The sequence below is a fragment of the Trichechus manatus genome, unplaced genomic scaffold, assembly GCF_000243295.1.
Source record: "Trichechus manatus latirostris isolate Lorelei unplaced genomic scaffold, TriManLat1.0 scaffold00001, whole genome shotgun sequence".
In the NCBI taxonomy this organism is placed as follows: Eukaryota; Metazoa; Chordata; class Mammalia; order Sirenia; family Trichechidae; genus Trichechus; species Trichechus manatus.
Window position 1 is genome coordinate 30,283,913 of NW_004443937.1, and position 21,483 is coordinate 30,305,395.

Consider the following 21,483-nt stretch of genomic DNA (forward strand, 5'->3'; position numbering starts at 1 on the left):
AGCCCAGGGTTGGCCTCCTCCCCCACGGCCTCTCCAGCCCAGGGTTGGCCTCCTCCCCCACGGCCTCTCCAGCCCAGGGTTGGCCTCCTCCCCCATGGCCTCTCTAGCCTAGGGTTGGCCTCCTCCCCTATGGCCTCTCTAGGGGCTATGCTGCTGAAACCCTGGACCCAGGTGCGAGGAGAGGGGAGGATCAACCACATCTAATAGCCATAGTAGTTGGTACAAGCCTAGACTAGCAGGGTAGTAGAAGCAGAAGAGAGGTTTAGTTGGCCTAGAACCCCTGTCCAGGATCTGTCAGTAACATGCCTGCAAGGGTAGGGGCTAGAGGTCAGGGTCACTGGCCTCTCCTGACATCTGCTGGTCAGTCAGCATTATCCAGTGTGGGAAGGAGGTCAGGGGCAGGGGTACTGGGAGAGAAAGCGTGACTGGTCACACCTTGCTTTGGCTTACCGTGCCTGGGACCAAGTCATGGGTCCCTGTCCTAGAGTGATCCAGGGATGCTAAGTTTAATGGCTCTGTGAGACCAGTGCTTTCTGGAACAGGCTTTTGGTCCCAGACACATGCATAGGATTAGCAGTTCCAGTTTTCTGGGTTCATACCTGCCCTAGGTCTTGTTCCAAGGACTCCTGGGTCCTCAGACCACTGCTTCCTGAAGTGTGGGGCCCTGCTGTTAGGGTGCTGTGCCTCCTCAGCAGGGGTTTGGACTTGGGAGAGATGGGGGCAGGAGGCAGAGCCAGTCCCCGGGAGGGAGTAGGCTGTCGACAGTTTCTGGAGTCACCCAGGGACAAGTGGGTTGGGGGCCCTGTAGTGTTCATTCTTCTTTTGCCACCCTCCGGCTAGGAGCGGAAGCTGTGTGCCCACCCTCGGCTGGAGATCTACCAGCAAGACCAGATCCATTTCATGTGCCCACTGGCACGGCAGGGAGACTTCTATGTGCCCGAGGTGAAGGAGACAGAGCGGAAAAGCCGGGCGCCTGTGGAGGCTAGTGACGCCCCGATGGATGGCACAGGTAACGGGGTGGGGGAGTGAGGGTCAGGGCCTGCCTGGAGCCCTCTCCTGGAGCCAGGAGCATGGTTGAGGAGGCCCCTCTCCCGGTCTGGGTTGGCAGAGGTGGAGGAAGGAGACACACCTACCCCTAGGACCCACATGCAGAATTGTCTGTTCTCAGACACGTGGAGCCACGTAGATGTGGATTCACACACGTTACCCACTAGCAACACAGATGTAAACACCCTGCCCAGGTTTTCTTTAGCTGCAACAGGGGTACTCTTAGAAATACAGATCTCAGACAGCGGGAGGCTGACGATGCTCTGAAGGAATCTCTTGGGTGGGGCTCATCAGGAATGTGAACTGGCACTGGATCTGGAAGGTAAGGAGAAGAACAAGGTGTCTTTCTGGCCCCAGTGTGGGGTCCCACACAGGGCCAGCTGCTTTCTCCCTGTCAAAGCTAAGGGATGCAGGGAGGGGCAAGCCCCCAGCCAGAGAGCAGGCAGAGGGGAGCCAGGTGGAGCCTGCTGGGCAATGGCCCCACCCAGGCTGAGCTAGGAGATCAGACCCCTGCTCCTTCCACCAGAGCCAACCCACCCACCTACTGGCAGCCTTAATACCCCGGATGCAGGCCCCAGGTTTCTTGCCTGCTCTCAGCCCACTTGTCTGCCATTGCCTTGACTTCTTGTGACCCCATGGCTGTCCCCAGGAGTGAGGGGGCCTGCTGGTGATACCGCAAATGGTCCCAGGGGGCCTAACCCTTGGCCATCCTGGTGGAGCCTGGTGTGACTCCTTGAGGTCCATGACCTCTTGGAGTGGTAAGGGCTGAGGGAGAGGGGCTGTCCTCTTCACCTCCTCCTTTAGGAGGCTCCCTCCGCCTATCCAGTCTTCAGCAGCCAAGGTCACCCCAGAGAGGCATGTGTTAACAGGGACGGGAGGTATTAGGAGGCAGTCTCTACTCCCTAGGGCCCGTGTCCAACAGAGTTAAGTTCATCTGCCACTTAATTACCTCCATGGGGCTGCTCCCACCCGCCTGGTAGTGCCCAGCAGATACTCTTCAGTGCCCCTACTGTGGACACAGGACATAGCACAAGGTCAGCAGGCCCAGACAGTCCCCAGGGCAGGAAGCGGGAGAGCCTTGACCTTCCTGCAACCTCCCTCTGCTGCCTACCACCCCCTCCTCGACCCGGCCACCCAGCTTTTTTCTCTCCAAACACTGCCTGCCAGGGGTGTTGAAGGACTGCTTGACACCCACTGCAGCTGGCTGCAGCCACAGCTCCCCACACACACACCCCGCTCCTTGGTCTGTCCTCCCCACCAGCCTGCCTGCCCACTCCCTGGTAGAGGGGCCAAGAGATCTGCCTACCTCACGGGGCCTGTCCTGACACCCGGCGCAGGCCTGGGTGTCTGCCCACCAGGTGCATGCCACTTGCACAGCAGTGTGTGGTGGGTGCCTGGCCTGCCCAAGGCTTGGCCTGTCCCTGCCTGCCTCCCCACTGGGGCCCCTGCTTGGGCTAGGAGGTAAAAGGGGGTGATTAGCTGCCTTGCTCCTGTTATTACATTGATGTATTATTTAGCTCCAGAGAGGCGATGAATATTTGATCTCCTTGCACTGGCTGTGGGGGGCGGGGAAGGGAGGGACTAGGGTGAAGGTGGCAGCATCACATCCCTGCTCCAGCAGCCTTGGGGATTGAGGTGCTGCCCTGCCTTGTCTGGTGTCCTCTCCCCTGAGACATAGGACCTGCAGCTGTGCAGACCTTGGTGGGCTGGAGGGATGCTGCTTCCCTGTCAGGGGCTCCTTTACCAGAAGTGTCCACATGTCCCCAGGACATGTCCTAGCTAGCTGGGTCCTGGCCTGAAGGGGGAACCCGTGGGCTCTGTCCTCTGAGCATTCCTAGTTCAGGAGCTAGGAGTGAGGAGGTGGCTGGCTGGCAAGTAGCCAGGTTCCTGTACCTAGGGTCCCAAGAGAGCTGTTGGGTGGGTGGACAGGCAGAACATGACAGTTTAATGGGGGTGGGGAGAAACTGTCCTCCTCCTTCCAGGCCTGCAGTTTTTGGGACACTGATTATCATTTAAAAATTGATTGAGCGAGGGGCTGGAGTCTTGCCCCAGGATCAGAGTGACTGTTTGCAGCCCGAGGCTCAGTCTGGGCTTCCGTGTATATGCCTGCACCCCATTGTGCGGCCCGGCCCCCTTCTTGGGGCCCCAGCAAGAGGTGGGCCCTGGGCCAACAGCTTGGCCCTTCCTGGGCTTACTTCACCTCTGCCAGTGGGGCCCAGAGGGGATCTTCCCAGGATCGAGAGGACTGGAGAAGCAGACCCCAGGTTCCCCCACCCTACCCCAGGCTACAGATGAGGCTCCAGGAAAGTTCCAGGGTCCAATCCAAATGCCAGAGAGTCCCAGCTGTGCCCGGCTCAGGGCTCCATCACCATGGAGATGGGAGCTGGGGAAGCTGGCCCACCCCTCACCTTCTGTGATGTTTGACAGCTGCCCACCCCCACCCCCACGCCCCACAGAAAGGGAGACAGCATCAGCCTTCTCGGTCTGGATTTCTGCACATAGTGAGCCTGAGCTCTTTGCCCCTCCCTGCCACTCTCCCTCGCCACAGCCAGCATTCACCACCCCTGAATGGGGGAGATGAACCAAGGGTGTGTTGTGGGTAGGAGGCACAGCCAGGCCCTGTCTGGACTCTCCAACCACCAGCAGAGTGCTCTCAACATCCCCGCCTGCTGCCTGTGGCGCAGGAACCACCAGTGGGTGGGGTAGGTGGGTAGGGGCTTCTCTGGTTGCCCCTGGCGTAGCAGAAGAAAGCCCTTAAAGGGCCAGTGCTCTTCATTCCCACACCTCCTTCCTTGTAACTGATTGAACATTTCTCAGGAATTCTCCACCCCTCTCCTCTCCCAGCCCCCTCCTGAGGTGAGGGCTCAGAGGGTCCCCTGTGCTGTGGGCCAGGCCAGGGGCCAGCTGACTTCCTGGACATGGCTGCTCCTTTGGGAACCTGTAGGGGGTGGCAGAGGCTGGCAGGCCTCCTGGTCCATTCTCCAGTCCTCATGCCTTCTGGGCAATGTTCTGTGTAGCTGGCCTTGGACACACACCTGCCCTCTGAGCCTGAACTGGGGGGAGGAGGCATGCTACTTGGGCCTCTTCGTTCTACCCTCCACCCTTCACCTCAGGGATGAGTGACCCTTAATGGACTGGGGTCGGGGAGGCAGAGGCTTTATGGGAGTGCAGGGAGCTGAGGCTAATTCAGGGTGCGAGGGGGAGCGCACGGCAGGGTGGCCGCCATGTCTTCCTCTCCCTCTTCTTTCTCCCCCTCTCTCCTTCTCGCATGTCTGCAGCCCAGTCAGGGCAGAGGGCAGAGGGCAGAGGGCAGAGGGCAGCTGAAATGAGCCTCCTGGGTTGGGGCAGCTTTATTATTCATGAGCTGACATGTGCTGAGTTTCTGGCCTGGCGGGAGAGCCTCTGCCGTCGCCCTGGAGGAGGGTCGGGGGTCCTGGCTCCCGCTAACCCGTGCTCCCTCTTCTGGCTGCAGGAGCTGACACGAGTGACACCAGTTCTGTAAGCCTGGAGGTGGGGCCCGGCAGCCGGGAGCCTTCAGCCACCACACTGTCCCCGGGGGCGAGCAGCCATGGCTGGGACGACGCTGACACCCGCAGCGAGCATAGCTATAGCGAATCGGGTGCCAGCAGCTCATCCTTTGAGGAGCTGGACCTGGAGGGCGAGAGCCCCCTGGGGGAGCCACGTCTGGGCCCTGAGGCAGAGCCTCTGGGGGCCAACAAGTGGCCCCGAGAGCTGAGTACCCTTGAGAAGGGTGAGGAGTAACCCGAGGCGTACACCCTCCCAGGGTGCAGATGCTAAGGAACTGAACAGACTCTCCAGCCCTCTTCCTCCTTCACCTCCCGGGCCTGGGCCTGGGCTGGCACCAGGGCCTGGGATGACCTGACTTTCCCTGCCCCAGGCGTCTAGCTAAGCCTTCTCCTCACTGCCCTCTTGGCTAGCAGGGCCGGAGGAGCCAGAGGCTGTTTTCTGCACCAGCCTCCGGAGCCTACCGCCCCTGTTGTCTTTTTTCAGACTTACATGGCGCTTCCAGGACCCAGAATAAAGCAAATGATTTTCTTGTTTCACTTGGATCTGTGCATTTATTTGTTTGCTCTGCCTTGGGGAGCGCTGTGCGTATAGCTGGGAGCAGGCAGGAGCCCCCCCTAATACAAGGAGAGGAAGGAATGTGGCCAAGTACTCCACTCCCCTGCTCTGTGGCCCCAGGTGACTGCTGCCCCTCCATTGCTGCAGCCCCAGAGGCTTCCTGGGGGCTGCTGGAGGGCAGGCAGGGCAGGGGGTATAAAAGCTAAGTGAGAGGTTCCTTTGCACTCAGGAGTGGGGAGCTCGCAGCCTGCCTTTGCTTTCAAGGGATGTGTCTATGGCAGTGTGCTGGTGCTCACCGATACCTCCCCAGCAGGTAAGTATGTCCCTGCTCTGTCCGTGCCATGCGCTGGCATGTGTGATGCGCACACATGCGCATACCTTCCATTCTGTACATGCACCCATGTGTGGGGCTGCTGCCGTGTTCCTGGGTGAGCCTGTGCCCAAGTGGGCAGTAGCGTGTGATTGTGGCCAGGGGTGGTATTTGTGTGGATGGCTGCATGGCCATGTGACCATGTGCATGTGTTGCTGTGCTTTTGTGTGTCTGACTATGTGGCTGTGTTATAGATAGGGGGTGCGTGAAGCTGGCTAGCTGGAACATCTCTGTAGGGGCTTTGTATTCAGCTACCTGTGTGTGGCTGTGTCTCTACAGCTGTGTTCATGAGGCTGTATTTTCTTGTGTAAAGCTGTGTGTTTTTCTGTGTGTCCACGTATACAGCTATGTGTGTGTGTGCGTGTGTGCCCACACGTACAGCTGTGTATTGCTGTGTTCATGTGTTCAGCTGTGTATGTGATGGTGTGCTTATGTGTACTGCTATGTGTGCGTGGCCATGTCCACATGTATAGCTATGTGTGTAAGGCTGGATTTATGTCCTTGTCTTTGTGCACAGCTGGGAGTGGTGGCTGTGCATAGGTGTGTGTCTAACTGCGTGTCCATGTGCTGTGGCGAGATTGTGCAGCCCGCTTGCTGGGGCTGTGCGTAACCATATCTGCATTTATAAAGCCCTGTGCCTTTTGTGAGGCTGCCTCGGTGAGTGGGCTGGAGTATGGCTGGGATCGTGGTGCGGCTCTTCTAAGCACCCTCCTGCTGTCAGCCCCTCTGCTGCTGGGGCCTGGCCCATTACTCACCTACCCCAGGGAGTGGTGCTCGGCACCATCCAGGGAGGGAAGAACAGCCTGTGGCAAGCCAGAGTTGGAAGACAGTGTGTCTGTCTCCCCAGCCTTGTCTGACAGCTCCGAACCCTCATCCTGCTGCCACCTCACCTCCCATTAGCGATTGGGTTTGGGTTTGGGTTTGATGTGTGTGTTTTGTTTCAAAGCTCTTCTCTCCAGAGCAATGAGGCATTGGGTTTCTCTGTCCAGGGAAAAAGCCTGTCCTTGGTGACCCCTTCCCCCAACTGCCACATGCACATGTGGGGGTGTGTGCCTGAGGGGCCTGGGCGTGGTGTGTGCTCATTCACATGGGTCTGAGCTAGCCTTGCCTCCATTGCCACCTGTGGAAGAAAGGGCAGTGCCCGGGGACTGTGTATTGGGATGCTGTGCCCCTCAGCACTCGTTGGTGTGTGTGCATGCTGGGGGCAGATAGCACGGGCTGGATATCAGCACAGGTCCCCCTCCCAAATCCTTCAGCAATCTGGCACTGCAGCTGGAGTATCCAGCACCCCCTGCCCAGGGGCGTCCTTCCCCATCCCAGTGTAGGAGGGAGGACTCAATAGTGTCTTCTCAGAGCTGTCCTCCCTCTGCTCTGGCTCCAGCCTGGCTTCCTCCCACGCAGCAGCCAGTTCCAGGAGCCTTTCCCCCAGCCCCTCCCCTCGCAGATCCCCCTGCCAACCCTACATGTCCCACAGGGTTGAACTTACCTAGCCCCTGGCCCTGCCACCCTCTCCCCCGCCCCGCCCCCCGCACACACAGGTTGACCTCTCTGTCCTAAATACCCTTTGTATATGAGAGTGAGGTTGAAGGGGGGGCAAGCTTGGGAGGTCAGGGCTGGGTGGTGTGTGTAGGGGAGGGTAGCAGCTTTAAAGGTCATCTACAGAAAGGAAGGGGGGGCTCATCCTCCTCTGACCCCTCCCAGTAAAGTCCTCCTAGTGACTCAGGCCCCAGTTCTCACGGAGGGAGGGCGGAAAGGCAAAGACATGCCCTCACCCCAGACTCGGCATGTGGACCGAGCCGCAGTCGCTGGGTGGGGAGCATGGATGTAAGGACAGCGATAGAGTCTTGGGCGTCGGGCTAAGCTCTCGCCTATCTCCCATGCGCCCCCTCTACCTATCCTCCAATGTCACCCCTCGACCTAGGACCAGCCCTCTGCTCTCGCAGATGGGAACCCCTAGCACTGTGCGCACCTTCTGAGGTTCAGTGGCCCCGACCTTCCCAACCCAGTGCCCCGCGCCCGCTGCTCTCCGGGACGAAGACCGCGGGGCGCAGGGGCCCGCGAAGCACCAGCTCCAGCGCAGAGCAGGAGTGCCCGGGGATTCAGCACCACGCGGTGGACAGCTCCGGGCTGGGCGGCCCCGCAAAGAGCGCGAGCCGGATGGCTGCGCAGGGCGAGGAGCCGTAGAGGGGTCGGGAGGGAGGCGGAGGCCCGGCTGGGAGCGGGAGACCCGGAGTGGGGAGGGAGCGAAGGAGGGGCTGGGGGCGGGCCGGGGCCGGGGGCGGGGCGGCCGCGATTGAAAGCCGCGGGGCGAGCGAGCGGGCGGGCGGAGAGCGCAAAGCCGCCGAGCGAGCGAGCGGGAGCGGGAGCTCCGCGCCTCCGGCGCCTCTGTTTCTCTCCGCGCCAGAGCCGGGCGCGCCAGGTAGGGTGAGCTGGTGGTGCCTAGGCCACCGCCGACCTTATCGGTCCTGACTTGCGTCCCGGGGACCTGCGGGCCCTCGAGTTCTGGGGCACCCGGGCCGGGACTGGCCGGGGCGTCCAGACGGCGCTCGCCGGGAGCTCCGAGAAGCGGGAAGGCAGCCCGGGGCGTCCCGCCTTTCTTCCCCAGATGACGCCTGCCCTGCATCGCACTCCCTCGCGCCTCCTGCTCTTCCTGCTCCTCCGTCCTTTGGACTGTCTTTCTGTCTGTGTCCCCAGTCTTTGTCTCAGCCTCTCGGCTTCACTTGCTCCCTGCCCGCATTTTGTGGCCCTGTCACTGGGGCTACCCGCCTCCAGGGTTCTGTTCCCCTCTGCGCCACTTAGCTCCCTTCCGGGCCTCCCCTGTGGAGAGCTTTCAGTCTTGACCAGTTTGGGTGTCAGCCCCATCTCTGTCTCTTCCTCCTCTGTGTTGCTCTCCATCCCTGCCTGTCTCTTGTTTGCCTGGTTGAGCAGCTCCTTTCGGTGGGGCCACCACAGGACCCAATCCCCTGCCTGGTCTGGGGACCAGCAGATGGATCAGCCCTGGAGAGCAGAGGGGTCAAAATGAGGCGCCCTAGTCTCTGTGGCCAGGAGCTGGGGCCCTTGAACTAGTTTTTGTCTTTCTTCAGCCTCAGTTTCCTTTTTGATTCTGAGGAAAGATGTACATCCTTCTTTCCAAGCCTGCATGATTGTGAGAGCCTGTGTGGGGTCGGTGTCTGGAAAGGCAACTGGGGCAGAAACGACGGGGGTGCAGAGTGGAAGAGGGAGGGAGGGTGTCTCTGAGGGCGAGGCCAGACTGGACAGGGCCCTGAGGCTGAGGATGGGGAGACTGGAGATGGTGTCTTTCTCTGCTTTGTTCTCAGCTGAAGAGAAAACTGAGGCATAAAGTCTTGAACAGCATCCTGCATAGAGCTAGGGAGTCCAGAAGTCACCTTCAGCACTGTTTTGAGATTCTGACCAGACAAATGCTCCCCCTACTCATATCTGCTTGCCCTGGTGACTTAGGACCTGTAGCTACTTGGGTGTCCCCCCCGGAGCCGGCCTCTCCACTTTGTTGTCTTGCCCCCAGGGCCTAAGGTCTCTAGTCATCCCTCGGTCAGGAGGCTCCGGGCATGGCTTTTGAAGAACCAGAGGCTAGGACCCTTGGGTGCTCACTTGAGTTTCAGTCTCCCCAGGGTTTGGAGACTGTCCCTTAGAGATTCTCTCCTCCTCCTTCGACAGTGGGTCCTTAACCAGCAATGCTCCCTCTCTGGAAATCCAAAACTCAGGATGGGGACTAGATCCCCAAGTTGGACATGTGTCTGCTGCAAAGGTGTTGACTTTGGGGTCCTGGGGAGTTTGTGCAGGATCTCAGACACCTTTGATTCACAGAGGGCTTGATGTTGACTGGGGTCTCCTCTGCCTGGCCTCCACTCCCTGCCTCCCTCCCGCTCTGCTGAGTTTGAGATGGGCACAGGGCTCATCTCCAGATCAGGGCAGGGCTGAGAGACAGGCCCAAGAGATGCTCTAGGAGCTGCTCAGTCTAGGTAATGAGGCTACTCTCTCCCTGGCTCCTGAATCCCTGGGAAGGGAAGTGGGGGGCGGAGAAGGCAGTCCAGCAATTGCTCTCAGTTTCCACTTTGCCCACTCTGTCTATCTCTCTGCAGGAGCTGGGCCCCTTCTCATCTCTCTTCCTGCCTATCCTTTCCTGGCCCTTTTTCGGGCCCCTGCTTCCCCTACTCTTTGCCTTTGCTGCTTCTACACTCATCCTGTGGAGGTCCAGGTCTGCTGGACGCATCCGCCCCCTTCTGGGCCATGGGATCGCTGCTGGGGCTCCTGGCACTGCTGCTGCTGTGGGGCGCTGTGGCTGAGGGCCCAGCCAAGAAGGCGCTGACCCTGGAGGGGGACCTGGTGCTGGGTGGGCTGTTTCCAGTGCACCAGAAGGGCGGCCCGGCGGAGGAGTGCGGTCCGGTTAACGAGCATCGCGGCATCCAACGCCTGGAGGCCATGCTTTTCGCGCTGGACCGCATCAACAGCGACCCGCGCCTGCTGCCCGGCGTGCACCTGGGCGCGCACATTCTCGACAGCTGCTCCAAGGACACACACGCCCTGGAGCAGGCGCTCGACTTCGTGCGAGCCTCCCTCAGCCGCGGCGCCGATGGCTCACGCCACATCTGCCCCGACGGCTCTTACGCCACCCATGGCGATGCTCCCACCGCTATCACTGGTGTCATCGGCGGCTCCTACAGCGACGTCTCTATCCAGGTATCGTGGCAGCCGCCGGAACGGGGTCTGGGGAGGGTGGCGGGAGGCGGAGGCTGGGAATTCCCACTGAGCAGGGCTCCCAGGCTGCCATGCACTGGAAGGGGGACTTGAAGCTTCTTTCGAAGCTTTTTACAGAAGACTAAGAAATTGCCCGCTCACATAATGGGGGTCAATTTTTAGAAATTGTGTAAGGAGACCACCCTCGCTCTTGCCCCCGCCCTCCCATTTACTCTTATTTGACTGTTAAACAGCCCTGAGAGGCTTAATAGCCAGGCCTTCGGAGCCAGACCCCCAGGTTCGAATCCTGGCCCCCTACTAGCTAATTGTGTGGCCCTGGTCCGGTAAGTTCTCAGAAACTGTGCCTCAGGTTCCTCCTTATAAAATGAGACTCATAATTTATATTTCCACTCATAGGGTTGTACGCAAAGCATGATAAAGGGAGCCTGGCAAGTCGTAAGGACTGAATCAGTATTAGCAGCTATTCTTATCACTAACCCATTTTAGAGGCAAGGAAACAGAGGCTTGGTGGTAAGGCGGTGGCAAAGCAGAGATGTGAACCCAGGGCTCTCAGCCAAGGCCCTCCCCATCTGTCAGATCATCTCTCCCTGGACTGGAGAAGGGTGGACAGATAGAAGCCAGGAACAGTTCAGAGAAGAGAAACAGAGGGTGGGGGTCCCAGGAGGAAGGGAACCGAGTGTGTGTGGGAACAGGGAGGTAGGCTACCCTAAGGTCCTTGGGGTGCAGGATTTGAGGGGGTGAGGAGGAGAGGGAACCAGACCCTTCTCCCTCCAAGACCTGGGGTCAGAATAAATGTGCAGTGGTGGCCCCTCCTCCTGCTCTCCCACAAGGGGTCAGCACAGGGTGCCCTGTCACTCAGCTTCCGTGGAGGACGCTGCTCCAGCTGATGTCCCTTAGCTGCTCCCGGGCGGTTCTGTGGCCTGCCTGGCTGCCTTAGGCCAGGTGGGGTCGTCCCTCTCACTGTTTGGGCGCTACCTCTCTAGGCCCAGACTCTTACCTGCGCAGTGCCCAGCATAGGCTGCTGGAAGCTGAGGCCAGCCCTGGATCGGGGGAGGAGCAGGGGAATCTTGGACGGGGCCTGCTTCCTTTAGGAGGCCGGCTGAGGGCATTACCCTCAGAGGCAAGGCCAGGGACCCAGACTTGGAACACTTGTTCACGAGAAATGAAGCAGGAGTCTGAACCATGGAGTCAGCTTCCGGCCTGGAGATGGAGGTGAATTACCTGCCCTGCCAGTCCCAGCTACTGGAGGTGGCCAGGTAGTAGCTTGGACAGGTGTGGCTGTGCCAGTACTGACATTTGCAGCCCTGCCCAGAGGGCAGGGATGGGTGGGCAGCCTCCCACTTGCTGATGCTGGGGCACTTTGCCAGAAGTTCTCTTTAGGACCCCATGCATTCATCTCCAGGGGCCCAGTTATGGCCCCTGGCCCTCCCCCTTCCCCCACTTCAGTGGCCTGTCTCCTGTAGCAGGGTCCATACCTTGAGATCCACCTGCATTCTCCTTGTCCCGGTCAGTGTGCAAGGCTCAGCCCTCCATCCTTAGGCCGTGCCTGCCTGTTACTGACTCCCCTCCGTTTCTGCCTCTCTCCCTTGCCCATGCCCCTATCATTTTCCATATGCCAGGCACTGTGACCTCACATGCATGATTGCTTGGATCTTCTCAGCAGCCTTGGGAGGCAGGGATGAGAAACTGAGGCTCAGAGGAGTTTTCTAACTTGCCCAGGGGCACAGTGATATGAAGTGTAGGGGTGGGGAGTGAGGAGGGGCGCTGCATCTGTCAGAGTCGGAGCCTGTCCTCCCAGCTGCAAATCCAGGACCTAGCCCTTTCCTGTGCCACCTGACCATGCCCTGCTCTCACCTCCCTACCATCCTACCAGGCCCTTAGCTCGACCCCATTCCTGTGGGTGGGCCCCAGGGACTCCAGGATGGGGGATGGGTGCCAGACAGTCAGTGGTAGAGCAGGAAGCCTTTTTTTTTTTTTCAGACTCAGGCCCCCAAAGGAGACCAGTCCCTGGGCTTGGAGTGCTGTGGGCCGCTCATGTCTAAGTCTCCCTTCCTGGGGAGCCTTCCTTTCTACTTTCTCCATCATCCCATCATTCAGGGGAAGGGTTATCTGCCCCCAAACAGGTAGAGAACATAAGAGCCCTGATCGTCCCAGATGCCATCGAGTGCCTCCCTCTGCCCTTGTGTGGCCAAGTGCCAGCCTTCCTCCGTCCCAGTGGTCAAGCCTTTGCTTTGCTTCATACCTTTCACTGCTGGGGCTCTGGAGACGGACAGCAAAGGAGCTCAGGGGTGGCTCAGACTCTGGTTCCTGGGCCCTGGGTTTTCTCCCTCTAAGCCCTTGGGAAGGGATAGAAAACTCCCTTCTCTCAGGGGAAAGACACAGCAAGTCAGGATGGCAGGTCTTTTGAGAGAGGGTGACCTCAGGACTAACCACATGGACATTTGACCCAGAGGTCTGCTAGCTTGGGGGACACATCTGTCTCTAGTGTTTGGCCTGGTCTCAGATCTTTGCCCTGTCTACACCTCCCCCAGGTGGCCAACCTCCTCCGGCTATTTCAGATTCCGCAGATCAGCTACGCCTCCACCAGTGCCAAACTGAGTGACAAGTCCCGCTATGACTACTTTGCCCGCACTGTGCCCCCTGACTTCTTCCAAGCCAAGGCCATGGCAGAGATTCTCCGCTTCTTCAACTGGACCTATGTGTCCACTGTAGCATCTGAGGGGGACTATGGTGAGACAGGCATAGAGGCCTTTGAGCTAGAGGCCCGTGCCCGAAACATCTGTGTGGCCACCTCAGAGAAAGTGGGCCGCGCCATGAACCGGGCAGCCTTTGAGGGAGTGGTGCGAGCCCTGCTGCAGAAGCCCAGCGCCCGCGTGGCTGTCCTGTTCACCCGTTCTGAGGATGCTCGCGAGCTGCTTGCTGCCACCCAGCGCCTCAACGCCAGCTTCACCTGGGTGGCCAGCGATGGCTGGGGAGCCCTAGAGAGCGTGGTGGCAGGCAGCGAGGGGGCTGCCGAGGGTGCCATCACCATCGAGCTGGCTTCCTACCCCATCAGCGACTTTGCCTCCTATTTCCAGAGCCTGGACCCCTGGAACAACAGCCGGAACCCCTGGTTTCGCGAGTTCTGGGAGCAGAGGTTCCGCTGCAGCTTCCGACAGCGGGACTGCGCAGCCCACTCGCTGCGGGCTGTGCCCTTTGAGCAGGAGTCCAAGATCATGTTTGTGGTCAACGCAGTGTACGCCATGGCCCACGCACTGCATAACATGCACCGTGCACTCTGCCCCAACACCACCCACCTCTGTGATGCCATGCGGCCTGTCAACGGGCGACGCCTCTACAAGGACTTCGTGCTCAATGTCAAGTTTGACGGTAGTGGTGCTGGCCCGCGGAGGGGAATGGGGAGCAGACCCTCAGGTCCCATAACTTGGCTAAGGAAACAGCCTAGAGAGGATAGGATTCGCCCAGGGAACTGGTGTCAGAGCCCGGACAAGGATGGCCAGGCAGAGAGCTCCAACTGAAGCCATGGCTGGGCCTCAGTCTTCTGAGATCCTTCCAGAGAGTAGACATCTGGTCTAGTCCCGCCACTCTGAGGGTTTCTGGCTCCTGCTTGCACCTTGCCCTCTCCCTCCTGCCTCCTTATCATGCCAGGGGTAGAGGCCAGGGGGCCGCAAGCCTGTTTTGTGAGAGTCAGAATAAGGTGGGTTGAGGGTGAGCATCAGGATGATGCCTGTTTACAGGGAAAATTTTTACTCCTAATCTTGATTTTCCTTTCACAAGGGACAGTTTCCTCAATGTAGAAGTTGTTTTAATTAAAATTCTAGTTAAAAAAAAAAAATGTCCCAGAATCATCACCATCTTCAGGAAGAAGTCACGGTGGGAACAGTGGTGGGGGTGGTGAGCGGTGCCAGGGCTCACAAGGGCTAGGAAGCACCGGCCCAGGGCTAAGACTTAATAATTCCAATAAGATTAACATTCAGAGTTATGATAGGGTCAGGGTAGAGATTAGGTTTGGAATCTGGGATATGATTGGGTTGATGTTAGAGCAAAGCTAAATTCAGTCTGATGGGCTTGGGTGGAGTTTATGGTAGGGCTAGAGTTGGATTTTGAGCACTTTGAGGTTGGATCGAAAGAGTAAGCGATTGGAGGGGACCTGGGTTTTTGAATCTAAGTGACATCACTCACTCACAGGACCTCACACATGGTCATCTGCCTGCTGAAACCCTGATTTCTCACTGGGACCCAGGAAGACAGTAGCCTTTGCTCCTGAACTTGGCAGGGAGATGTGAGGTTCACAGGGATGAAGGGGTGGGTGGGGAGTGGACAGGATTTGTGAGCTGCTGAGCACATTCTGGTGAACTTCAGTGGTTGTAGTAACTTCTGAGGTCAGGATTCACTGGGATCCGTGTTAGGACTAGTGGGGGCTGGAGCTGGGGGTGGCGTTTATGGGATTAAGTGGGACCAGACCGAACCCAAGGCTAGGTTTAGCTTGGAGTCTCCTTGTTAAATTTGGACAAAAGGCTGTGTTGTGTGTTGTGATGAAAGTTAGAGTTCGGGACCTGGGTTGGTGTTGGACTTGGAAATGGTGGAGACTAGGTCTAAGGTTTGGTTTAGGGGGGCACGGTTGTGGATCGGTGTAGGCATTAGGTTTAGGGAGACATCTGAGCTTTAAGGCTGGGGTTATATTTGGGGGCCTGTTGGTGAGGGTTGGGGTTTGACGTTGGGGCTTGGGGGTAGGGATTTGTTATAGCCTCTCATTTGAAAAAATGGCTGGAGTCAAGCAGGCCTTTAGTTCGGAGTGAGGACTGGAAAGTCCAGTGGTGGCATGAGCTCTGAGGTTTGGATTCCACGTTAGAATAAGGGTTGAAGTAACAGCAGAGCAACCCATCAATCCAACTTTCTCTCACTTCCCTCCCCCACTCCCAGCCCCTTTCCGCCCATCTGACACCCACAGTGAGGTCCGCTTTGACCGCTTTGGCGACGGTATTGGCCGCTACAACATCTTCACCTACTTGCGGGCGGGCAATGGGCGCTATCGCTACCAGAAGGTGGGCTACTGGGCAGAAGGCCTGACCCTGGACACCAGCCTCATCCCGTGGGCCTCACCCTCGGCCGGCCCCCTGCCCCCCTCTCACTGCAGCGAGCCCTGCCTGCAGAACGAGGTGAAGAGCGTGCAGCCAGGCGAGGTCTGCTGCTGGCTCTGCATCCCATGTCAGCCCTACGAGTACCGGCTGGACGAGTTCACCTGCGCTGACTGCGGCCTGGGCTACTGGCCCAATGCCAGCCTGACCGGCTGCTTTGAGCTGCCCCAGGAGTATATCCGCTGGGGTGATGCCTGGGCCGTGGGGCCCGTCACCATCGCCTGCCTCGGTGCCCTGGCCACCCTCTTTGTGCTGGGTGTCTTTGTGCGGCACAACGCCACGCCAGTCGTCAAGGCCTCAGGCCGGGAGCTCTGCTACATCCTGCTGGGCGGTGTCTTCCTCTGCTACTGCATGACCTTTGTTTTCATTGCCAAGCCATCCACGGCCGTGTGCACCTTGCGGCGCCTCGGCTTGGGCACCGCCTTCTCTGTCTGCTACTCAGCTCTGCTCACCAAGACCAACCGCATCGCGCGCATCTTCGGCGGGGCCCGGGAGGGTGCCCAGCGGCCACGCTTCATCAGTCCCGCCTCGCAGGTGGCCATCTGCCTGGCCCTGATCTCGGGCCAGCTGCTCATCGTGGCCGCCTGGCTGGTGGTGGAGGCCCCGGGCACAGGCAAGGAGACAGCCCCTGAGCGGCGGGAGGTGGTGACCCTGCGCTGCAACCACCGTGATGCGAGCATGCTGGGCTCGCTGGCCTACAATGTGCTGCTCATCGCGCTCTGCACGCTCTATGCCTTCAAGACCCGCAAGTGCCCTGAAAACTTCAACGAGGCCAAGTTCATCGGCTTCACCATGTATACCACGTGCATCATCTGGCTTGCCTTCCTGCCCATCTTCTATGTCACCTCCAGTGACTACCGGGTGAGCCGCCTGCAGAGAGGTGGGGGGCAGGATGCCGAGCACTTTGTTTCCTGGTATCATTTAATCTCCAACAGGGTAAATGCTCACCCAGGGACACACAGCTGGGGGTGGCCCATTGGGATGGGACCCCAGGGGAAGGTGGGAGGCTGAGTGGGGCTTAGGGAAATGGCCAGGGAGGTGGAGGAGTTAGAGCTGAGAAGAAATTTCGGGACTCAGAAGTCATCCCCTTAGCTGGGAGGAGATGCGGGTGCAGAGATATGTCCCAATGAGCAAGAGCTCTGTCCTGCTTAACTGAGGGGTCAGCTGTGGAAGGGGAAACTGAGCCCTTGCTCTTGGGGGGCTTCTGAGCTGGTTGGGGTCCCCAGGGAATTAACTAAAGAGTTAAGTCAGGAAATGCTGTTGGCTGGTTTGAGATGACAAAGGAACCCCAGTGACAGTGCAGAAGAGGGAGGCGTGTAAGTATCCGTGTGGTGTGTGTACGCAGGGAATCAGGGAGGGCTTCTTGGAAGAGGAGTACTTGAACTGGGCTCTGTGGGACAGGCAGGCTTCAATAGGTAGGGTAGAAGAGGTGGAGGAGGGCAGCCAGTAAGGAGATTGATTGGAGCAGAGGGTCTGCGTTGGCTTCCTGTGTTGCGGAGGGGAGGCACAGTGGTGGGAAGGTGCGAAAAGGTGAAGGTGGAGAGGGGTGGTGGGGCTGTCGAGCCATGCAGTTCCAGAGGCCACCATGCTCCAGTGCCCACTGCAGTTGTTCAGGGCAGCACAGTACCTCCTGAAGTTGTGTAACGTGGCAGCTCGGGGGATGGGAGATGAAGCCAGAGGAAGTAGGAAAGGTGAAGCTAGCAGGGTGCTGGGGGAGGTCCCAGGTGTAGGGCTGAGGAGATTAAAGCAGGTGAAAACTCTACCCGAGTTGGAAGCTTCCAAGCAAAGGTCGAGCTGGCACTGAGTTTCTCAAAGGTGCCTCTCCAGCGGTAAGGGGAGATGGTTGTTTCAGATGGGGCGGTCAGAGAGGGCCTCTTTGAGGAGGTGACAGGTGAGCCGAGCTCCAAATGATAAGAGGATCATCTTGGTTAATCTTCATGACTCTGGAGTAAGCTGTATGGCTCTCCCCGTTTTACAGACGAAGAAATGGAGACTCAGGGAGGTTCAGTCCCTTGCCCAAGGCCACCCAGTTGGGAGTGCAGAGTGGGGTCTGAACTGACTATCTTAATTAAAGGAGCAGGAAAAGTGAGGCTAGAGTCCTTGCAAAGGCCCCTTCCCCCAGGACAGAGGTGTGGTGGTGCATTGCTGGGGGCCAGGCACTTGGCTGCTCTGCTTGCACCAGCTGGGCCACCTGCCTGTGTGGTAGAGGCCAGGGCTGGGGAGGGAATCTGCTCTGACTCAGCTTACATTTGCATATGATTTGCATGCTGATCCTAGGCAGCTGAGGACTCACAGGAGACACACACACAGTACCCACCCATGGGCATGCACACACACACCTGTGCGTATTCAAACACACACGTACACATACAGACATGCATGCATGCACACACGTGCACACACACCCCACACACATGCATCTGCACACACACACCTGCATGCACTCACCACCCCTATACAGGCATGTGTACCCACATAGATACACACATATACACACACCTACACACATGCTCTCCACACGTGCACGCCCCCAGGCCCCTGCATGTACATGCACGCCTGCAAGCTCACCTTCTGGAGGCTGGAACTCTGGACTCCCTGGGAAAGCGGTCCACTGGAGCTGACCCTGGGACTGTCCAGCCTTCCTAGAAATCCTTTGGGGCTTGGCAAATGGACCAGGGCCCAGTGTTGGGATGCTTACCGTAGTCCTCGCTGCCCTACCCCTCCAGCTCAGGCCTTTGGGACCACAGACTTGTTCTTGACCTGTGCCTGCTTCCCCGCCCTCAGGTGCAGACCACCACCATGTGTGTGTCAGTCAGCCTCAGTGGCTCTGTGGTGCTTGGCTGCCTCTTCGCGCCCAAGCTCCACATCATCCTCTTCCAGCCGCAGAAAAACGTGGTTAGCCACCGTGCGCCCACGAGCCGCTTCGGCAGTGCTGCCACCAGGACGGGCTCCAGCCAAGGTCAGCATCCGCCCTGAGCACCTTCTCCACCTGGGCTCGCTGTGCCCCCAGTCCCTCAGGCATGGTGGGCCACTCCCCAAGTTGCTAAGATTCCTTAGCCTGGGGGGAGGGGTGGGGGTGCTCCAGATGAGGCCGGACAGAAGCAGGCGGGAGGAAGCCTCCCTCAGCAGCTCGGCTTTCTTGCTGCCTGTCCTCCGCGGAGGACCTGGGGTAGGCGTCAACCCCCACCTTCCTTTTCCTAGGGTCTGGCTCCCAGTTTGTCCCCACCGTTTGCAACGGCCGCGAGGTGGTAGACTCCACAACCTCCTCGCTCTGAGGACCCCACACCCATGCCCCAACTGCTTCGTCGTCCAGGGCCAGGAGGAAGCTGGCTGAAGCACTGCAATAACGCCCACCCCACGCCCACTCCCCAGAGTCATCACCCACGTACCTGCCCCAGCCTTCAGGGTCAGAAGTCAAGGTTTTCGGCCTGGAGTCTCTGCTACGGCCACTGACCACCCTTGCAGCTGTGTCCCCTCCTCACTGGCCCAGGGCTCGGAGGGAAGCAGCCAGGGTCCTCTCTGCCCTGGAGTGGGGTGGGTGAAGGGGCACTCTGGCCAAGGACTGCAGGCCCCAATCCCCAATCAGCAAAGGTGCTTCCAGCCCTGCCCCTACCCCCCTTCTAGGGCCTTTTTTATTTTTTATATAAGTTATTCTGGGATGGGGGGTTAATATGGGGGCCCTTTCTCCCCCTGCACAGTAGTCAGTTCTGTGGTTTATTTTGTATTATCTGTAAATAAAGTGTCTTTATTTTAAAAAAAAAAAATCACTCTTTGCCCTTAACCCAAGTAGGATCCTCACACCCGCCACAGTCCCCAACCTTCATTCAGCCACTGCTTATTGACTCTGCTCTGTGCCAGGCTCTGTGCTGGATGCTGGGTCCTGGTGGCCACCAAGACAGACCCATTTCTGCCTGGTGGAGGGGGGAGACGGAAAATGAATAAACCACCCTCCGTTAAAAAGAACCACCATGGACTGGACATCCAGGGGAGAGGTTTCCCTGGGACTCGGCCCCCGGGATGGCGTGGGGTGTGGGGCAAGGCGGGAGGAGCAGCTGAAGGTGGTCCATTCAGGGTGAGCCCTGGGAACGTGGGCTTTTCCGCGGCCGGCCTGCCTGCTGCTTGGAGGAACCATTGGTCAGCACCCAGACAGGCTGAGCATTAGTGGGGAGGGAGCCAAGAGGAGGTCCCAGGTCCAACATAGACTGTTCGCACAGAATGAACAAAGTCAGAAAGAGCTCGTGAGAGGGAGGTGGGGGAAGGGAGGGCAGAGGCTGGGCAGTTGGAGAGGCCATCTGCTATCGGGCCTGGCGATAAATTGGGGGAAGGGGACCTTTCTTCAGTCCCTGGAGCAGCTCTGGTCCAGGTGGTGGGGTTTGGAGCCCAGCACCCTTGGGCATCCCCGAGTTTGCAGTCTGGGGCTTACCAGTAGAGGGCGCTGAGGCAGAATCTCAGCCACAGGACTCAGGCCAGGGAATGGCTGCCCTCATGTGGCCTTGAGGGCAGTGGACACCAAACCTAAATAGAAGAACATGGCAGCTTCTGGGGAGCCCCCAGACTGTGGTACCTCAGAAGGATGAGGACCTGAGTTAGGAGAACTCTTTTGCTTACAATGGCTGACGAGGCGGTGGAAATTGGGTTAATAATTAGAAAAACGAAAACAGAAAAATGAGAAAAGAAAGTCACAGGAATGGTTCCCTCTCCCCAGCCAAGCCTTCAGGTATAGGGTTACTAGATAAAATACAGAATGCCCAGTTAACTTTGCATTTCAGATAAACAAGGAATAATTTAGTATATGTATGTCCAATGCAATATTTGGAACATACTTAAACTAAAAAATTATTCCTTGTTTATCTAAAATTCTGTTTTTCTTTTTTATAATTTATTTTTATTGTTGTTGTTGAGAATATACACAGCAAAACATACACCAATTCAAGTTTCTACACGTACAATTCAGTGACATCGATTACATTCTTCTAGTTGTGCAATTCTCACCCTCCTTTTCTGAGTTGTTCCTCCCTCATTAACGCAAACTCACTGCCCCTCAAGGTTCCCATCTAATCTTTCTAGTTGCTGTTGTTGGTTTGATCCCATAGAGATAAATCTTAAAAGAGCACAATGCTCAAAGCAGGCATTCTTTACTAGTTAATTTAAACTATTGTTTGGTTTTATGAAGATTTCAGGGGATATTTTTGGTTTAATGTTTAAAGATTATCTCAGGGCAGTAGTTTCAGGGGTTCATCCAGCCTTTACGGCTCCAGAAAGTCTGGATTCCATCATAATTTGAAATTCTGTTCTGCGTTTCCCCTCTTTTGATCAAGATTCTTCTTAGACTCTTTGATCAACATGTTCAGTAATGGTACCCAGACACCATCCAGTTCTTCTGGTCTCATGACAAAAGAAGCAGGTATTCATGCAGGTAATTAGTCACACATTCCATATTCTCCTCCTAGTCCTGACTTTCCTTCCTCTGTTGCTCCAGGCAAATAGAGACCAATTGTATCTTGAATGGTCACTTGCAAGCTTTTAAGACTCGAGACCTAGGCAATGAACTAGGAAGTAGACCAGAAGCACTTAACATGTTATTAGGCCAATTAACTGGAATGTCCCATGAAACCATGACCCTAAACCACCAAACCAAGGAACAAAATCCCATTAGGTGTTTGGTTGTACGTAAGTAGCCTCAGCAGCTACTCTTTTTTTTTTTTTTGTCATTGTTGTGAATATATCTATCACACAACTTCTGCCAGGTCAGTTTTTTATAGATGTACAACTTGTTGACGGCAGTTTCATTGATCGGCTGTGCAACCCTACCCTTAATCAGTGCAATTTTTGCATCACCGTCCGTGAACCAAAACCTATTCCCCCCCTAGCCCCCTATAACCACTAATAAACTTGGTCTCTATACATTTGCCTGTTCTTGTCTTTTTCTATAAGTGAGGTCATACAATATTTGTCCTATTGTGATTGACTTATTTCACTCAGCATAATGTCTTCAAACTCCATGCATATTGTAGTATGTATCAAGACTTCACTTCTCCTACTGGCTGAGTAGTATTCCATTGTACGTATGTACATTTGGCTTATGCATTCATCTGTTGATGGGCATTTAGGTTGTTTCCACCCTTCGGC

The 21,483-nt window shown here is 57.3% G+C and overlaps 2 protein-coding genes across 3 annotated transcripts in view; both read left to right on the forward strand.

Moving 5' to 3' along the window:
• Positions 1–5,129, forward strand: part of TEX264 (testis expressed 264, ER-phagy receptor) — a 31,473-nt gene extending 26,344 nt beyond the window's left edge. Inside the window, exons 4-5 of one of the 2 annotated variants that reach the window (XM_004368580.2) lie at positions 841–1,009; positions 4,520–5,129. In XM_004368580.2, the coding sequence (XP_004368637.1) occupies positions 841–1,009; positions 4,520–4,809 (459 nt within the window). In that variant the 3' untranslated portion in view covers positions 4,810–5,129. The remainder of the gene's footprint in view (positions 1–840; positions 1,010–4,519) is intronic. The other variant, XM_004368579.3, reaches the window with a different exon arrangement.
• A 2,707-nt stretch (positions 5,130–7,836) lies between these two features.
• Positions 7,837–18,629, forward strand: GRM2 (glutamate metabotropic receptor 2). Its single transcript, XM_004368581.1, has 6 exons — positions 7,837–7,919; positions 9,601–10,198; positions 12,748–13,585; positions 15,140–16,215; positions 18,139–18,313; positions 18,556–18,629. Exons 2-6 carry the CDS (start codon positions 9,749–9,751, stop codon positions 18,627–18,629), a joined length of 2,613 nt encoding a protein of 870 aa, XP_004368638.1. The 5' UTR covers positions 7,837–7,919; positions 9,601–9,748.
• Positions 18,630–21,483: the final 2,854 nt, after the last annotated feature.

What these genes read in the sequence shown, in the direction of transcription:
- GRM2 (XM_004368581.1), top strand. Translation starts at nt 9,749, where the DNA reads ATGGGATCGCTGCTGGGGCTCCTGGCACTGCTGCTGCTGTGGGGCGCT. An exon ending in ACAGCGACGTCTCTATCCAG is followed by an intron (nt 10,199 to 12,747) that starts GTATCGTGGCAG and finishes CACCTCCCCCAG; the next exon opens with GTGGCCAACCTCCTCCGGCT. An exon ending in CAGGACGGGCTCCAGCCAAG is followed by an intron (nt 18,314 to 18,555) that starts GTCAGCATCCGC and finishes TCCTTTTCCTAG; the next exon opens with GGTCTGGCTCCCAGTTTGTC.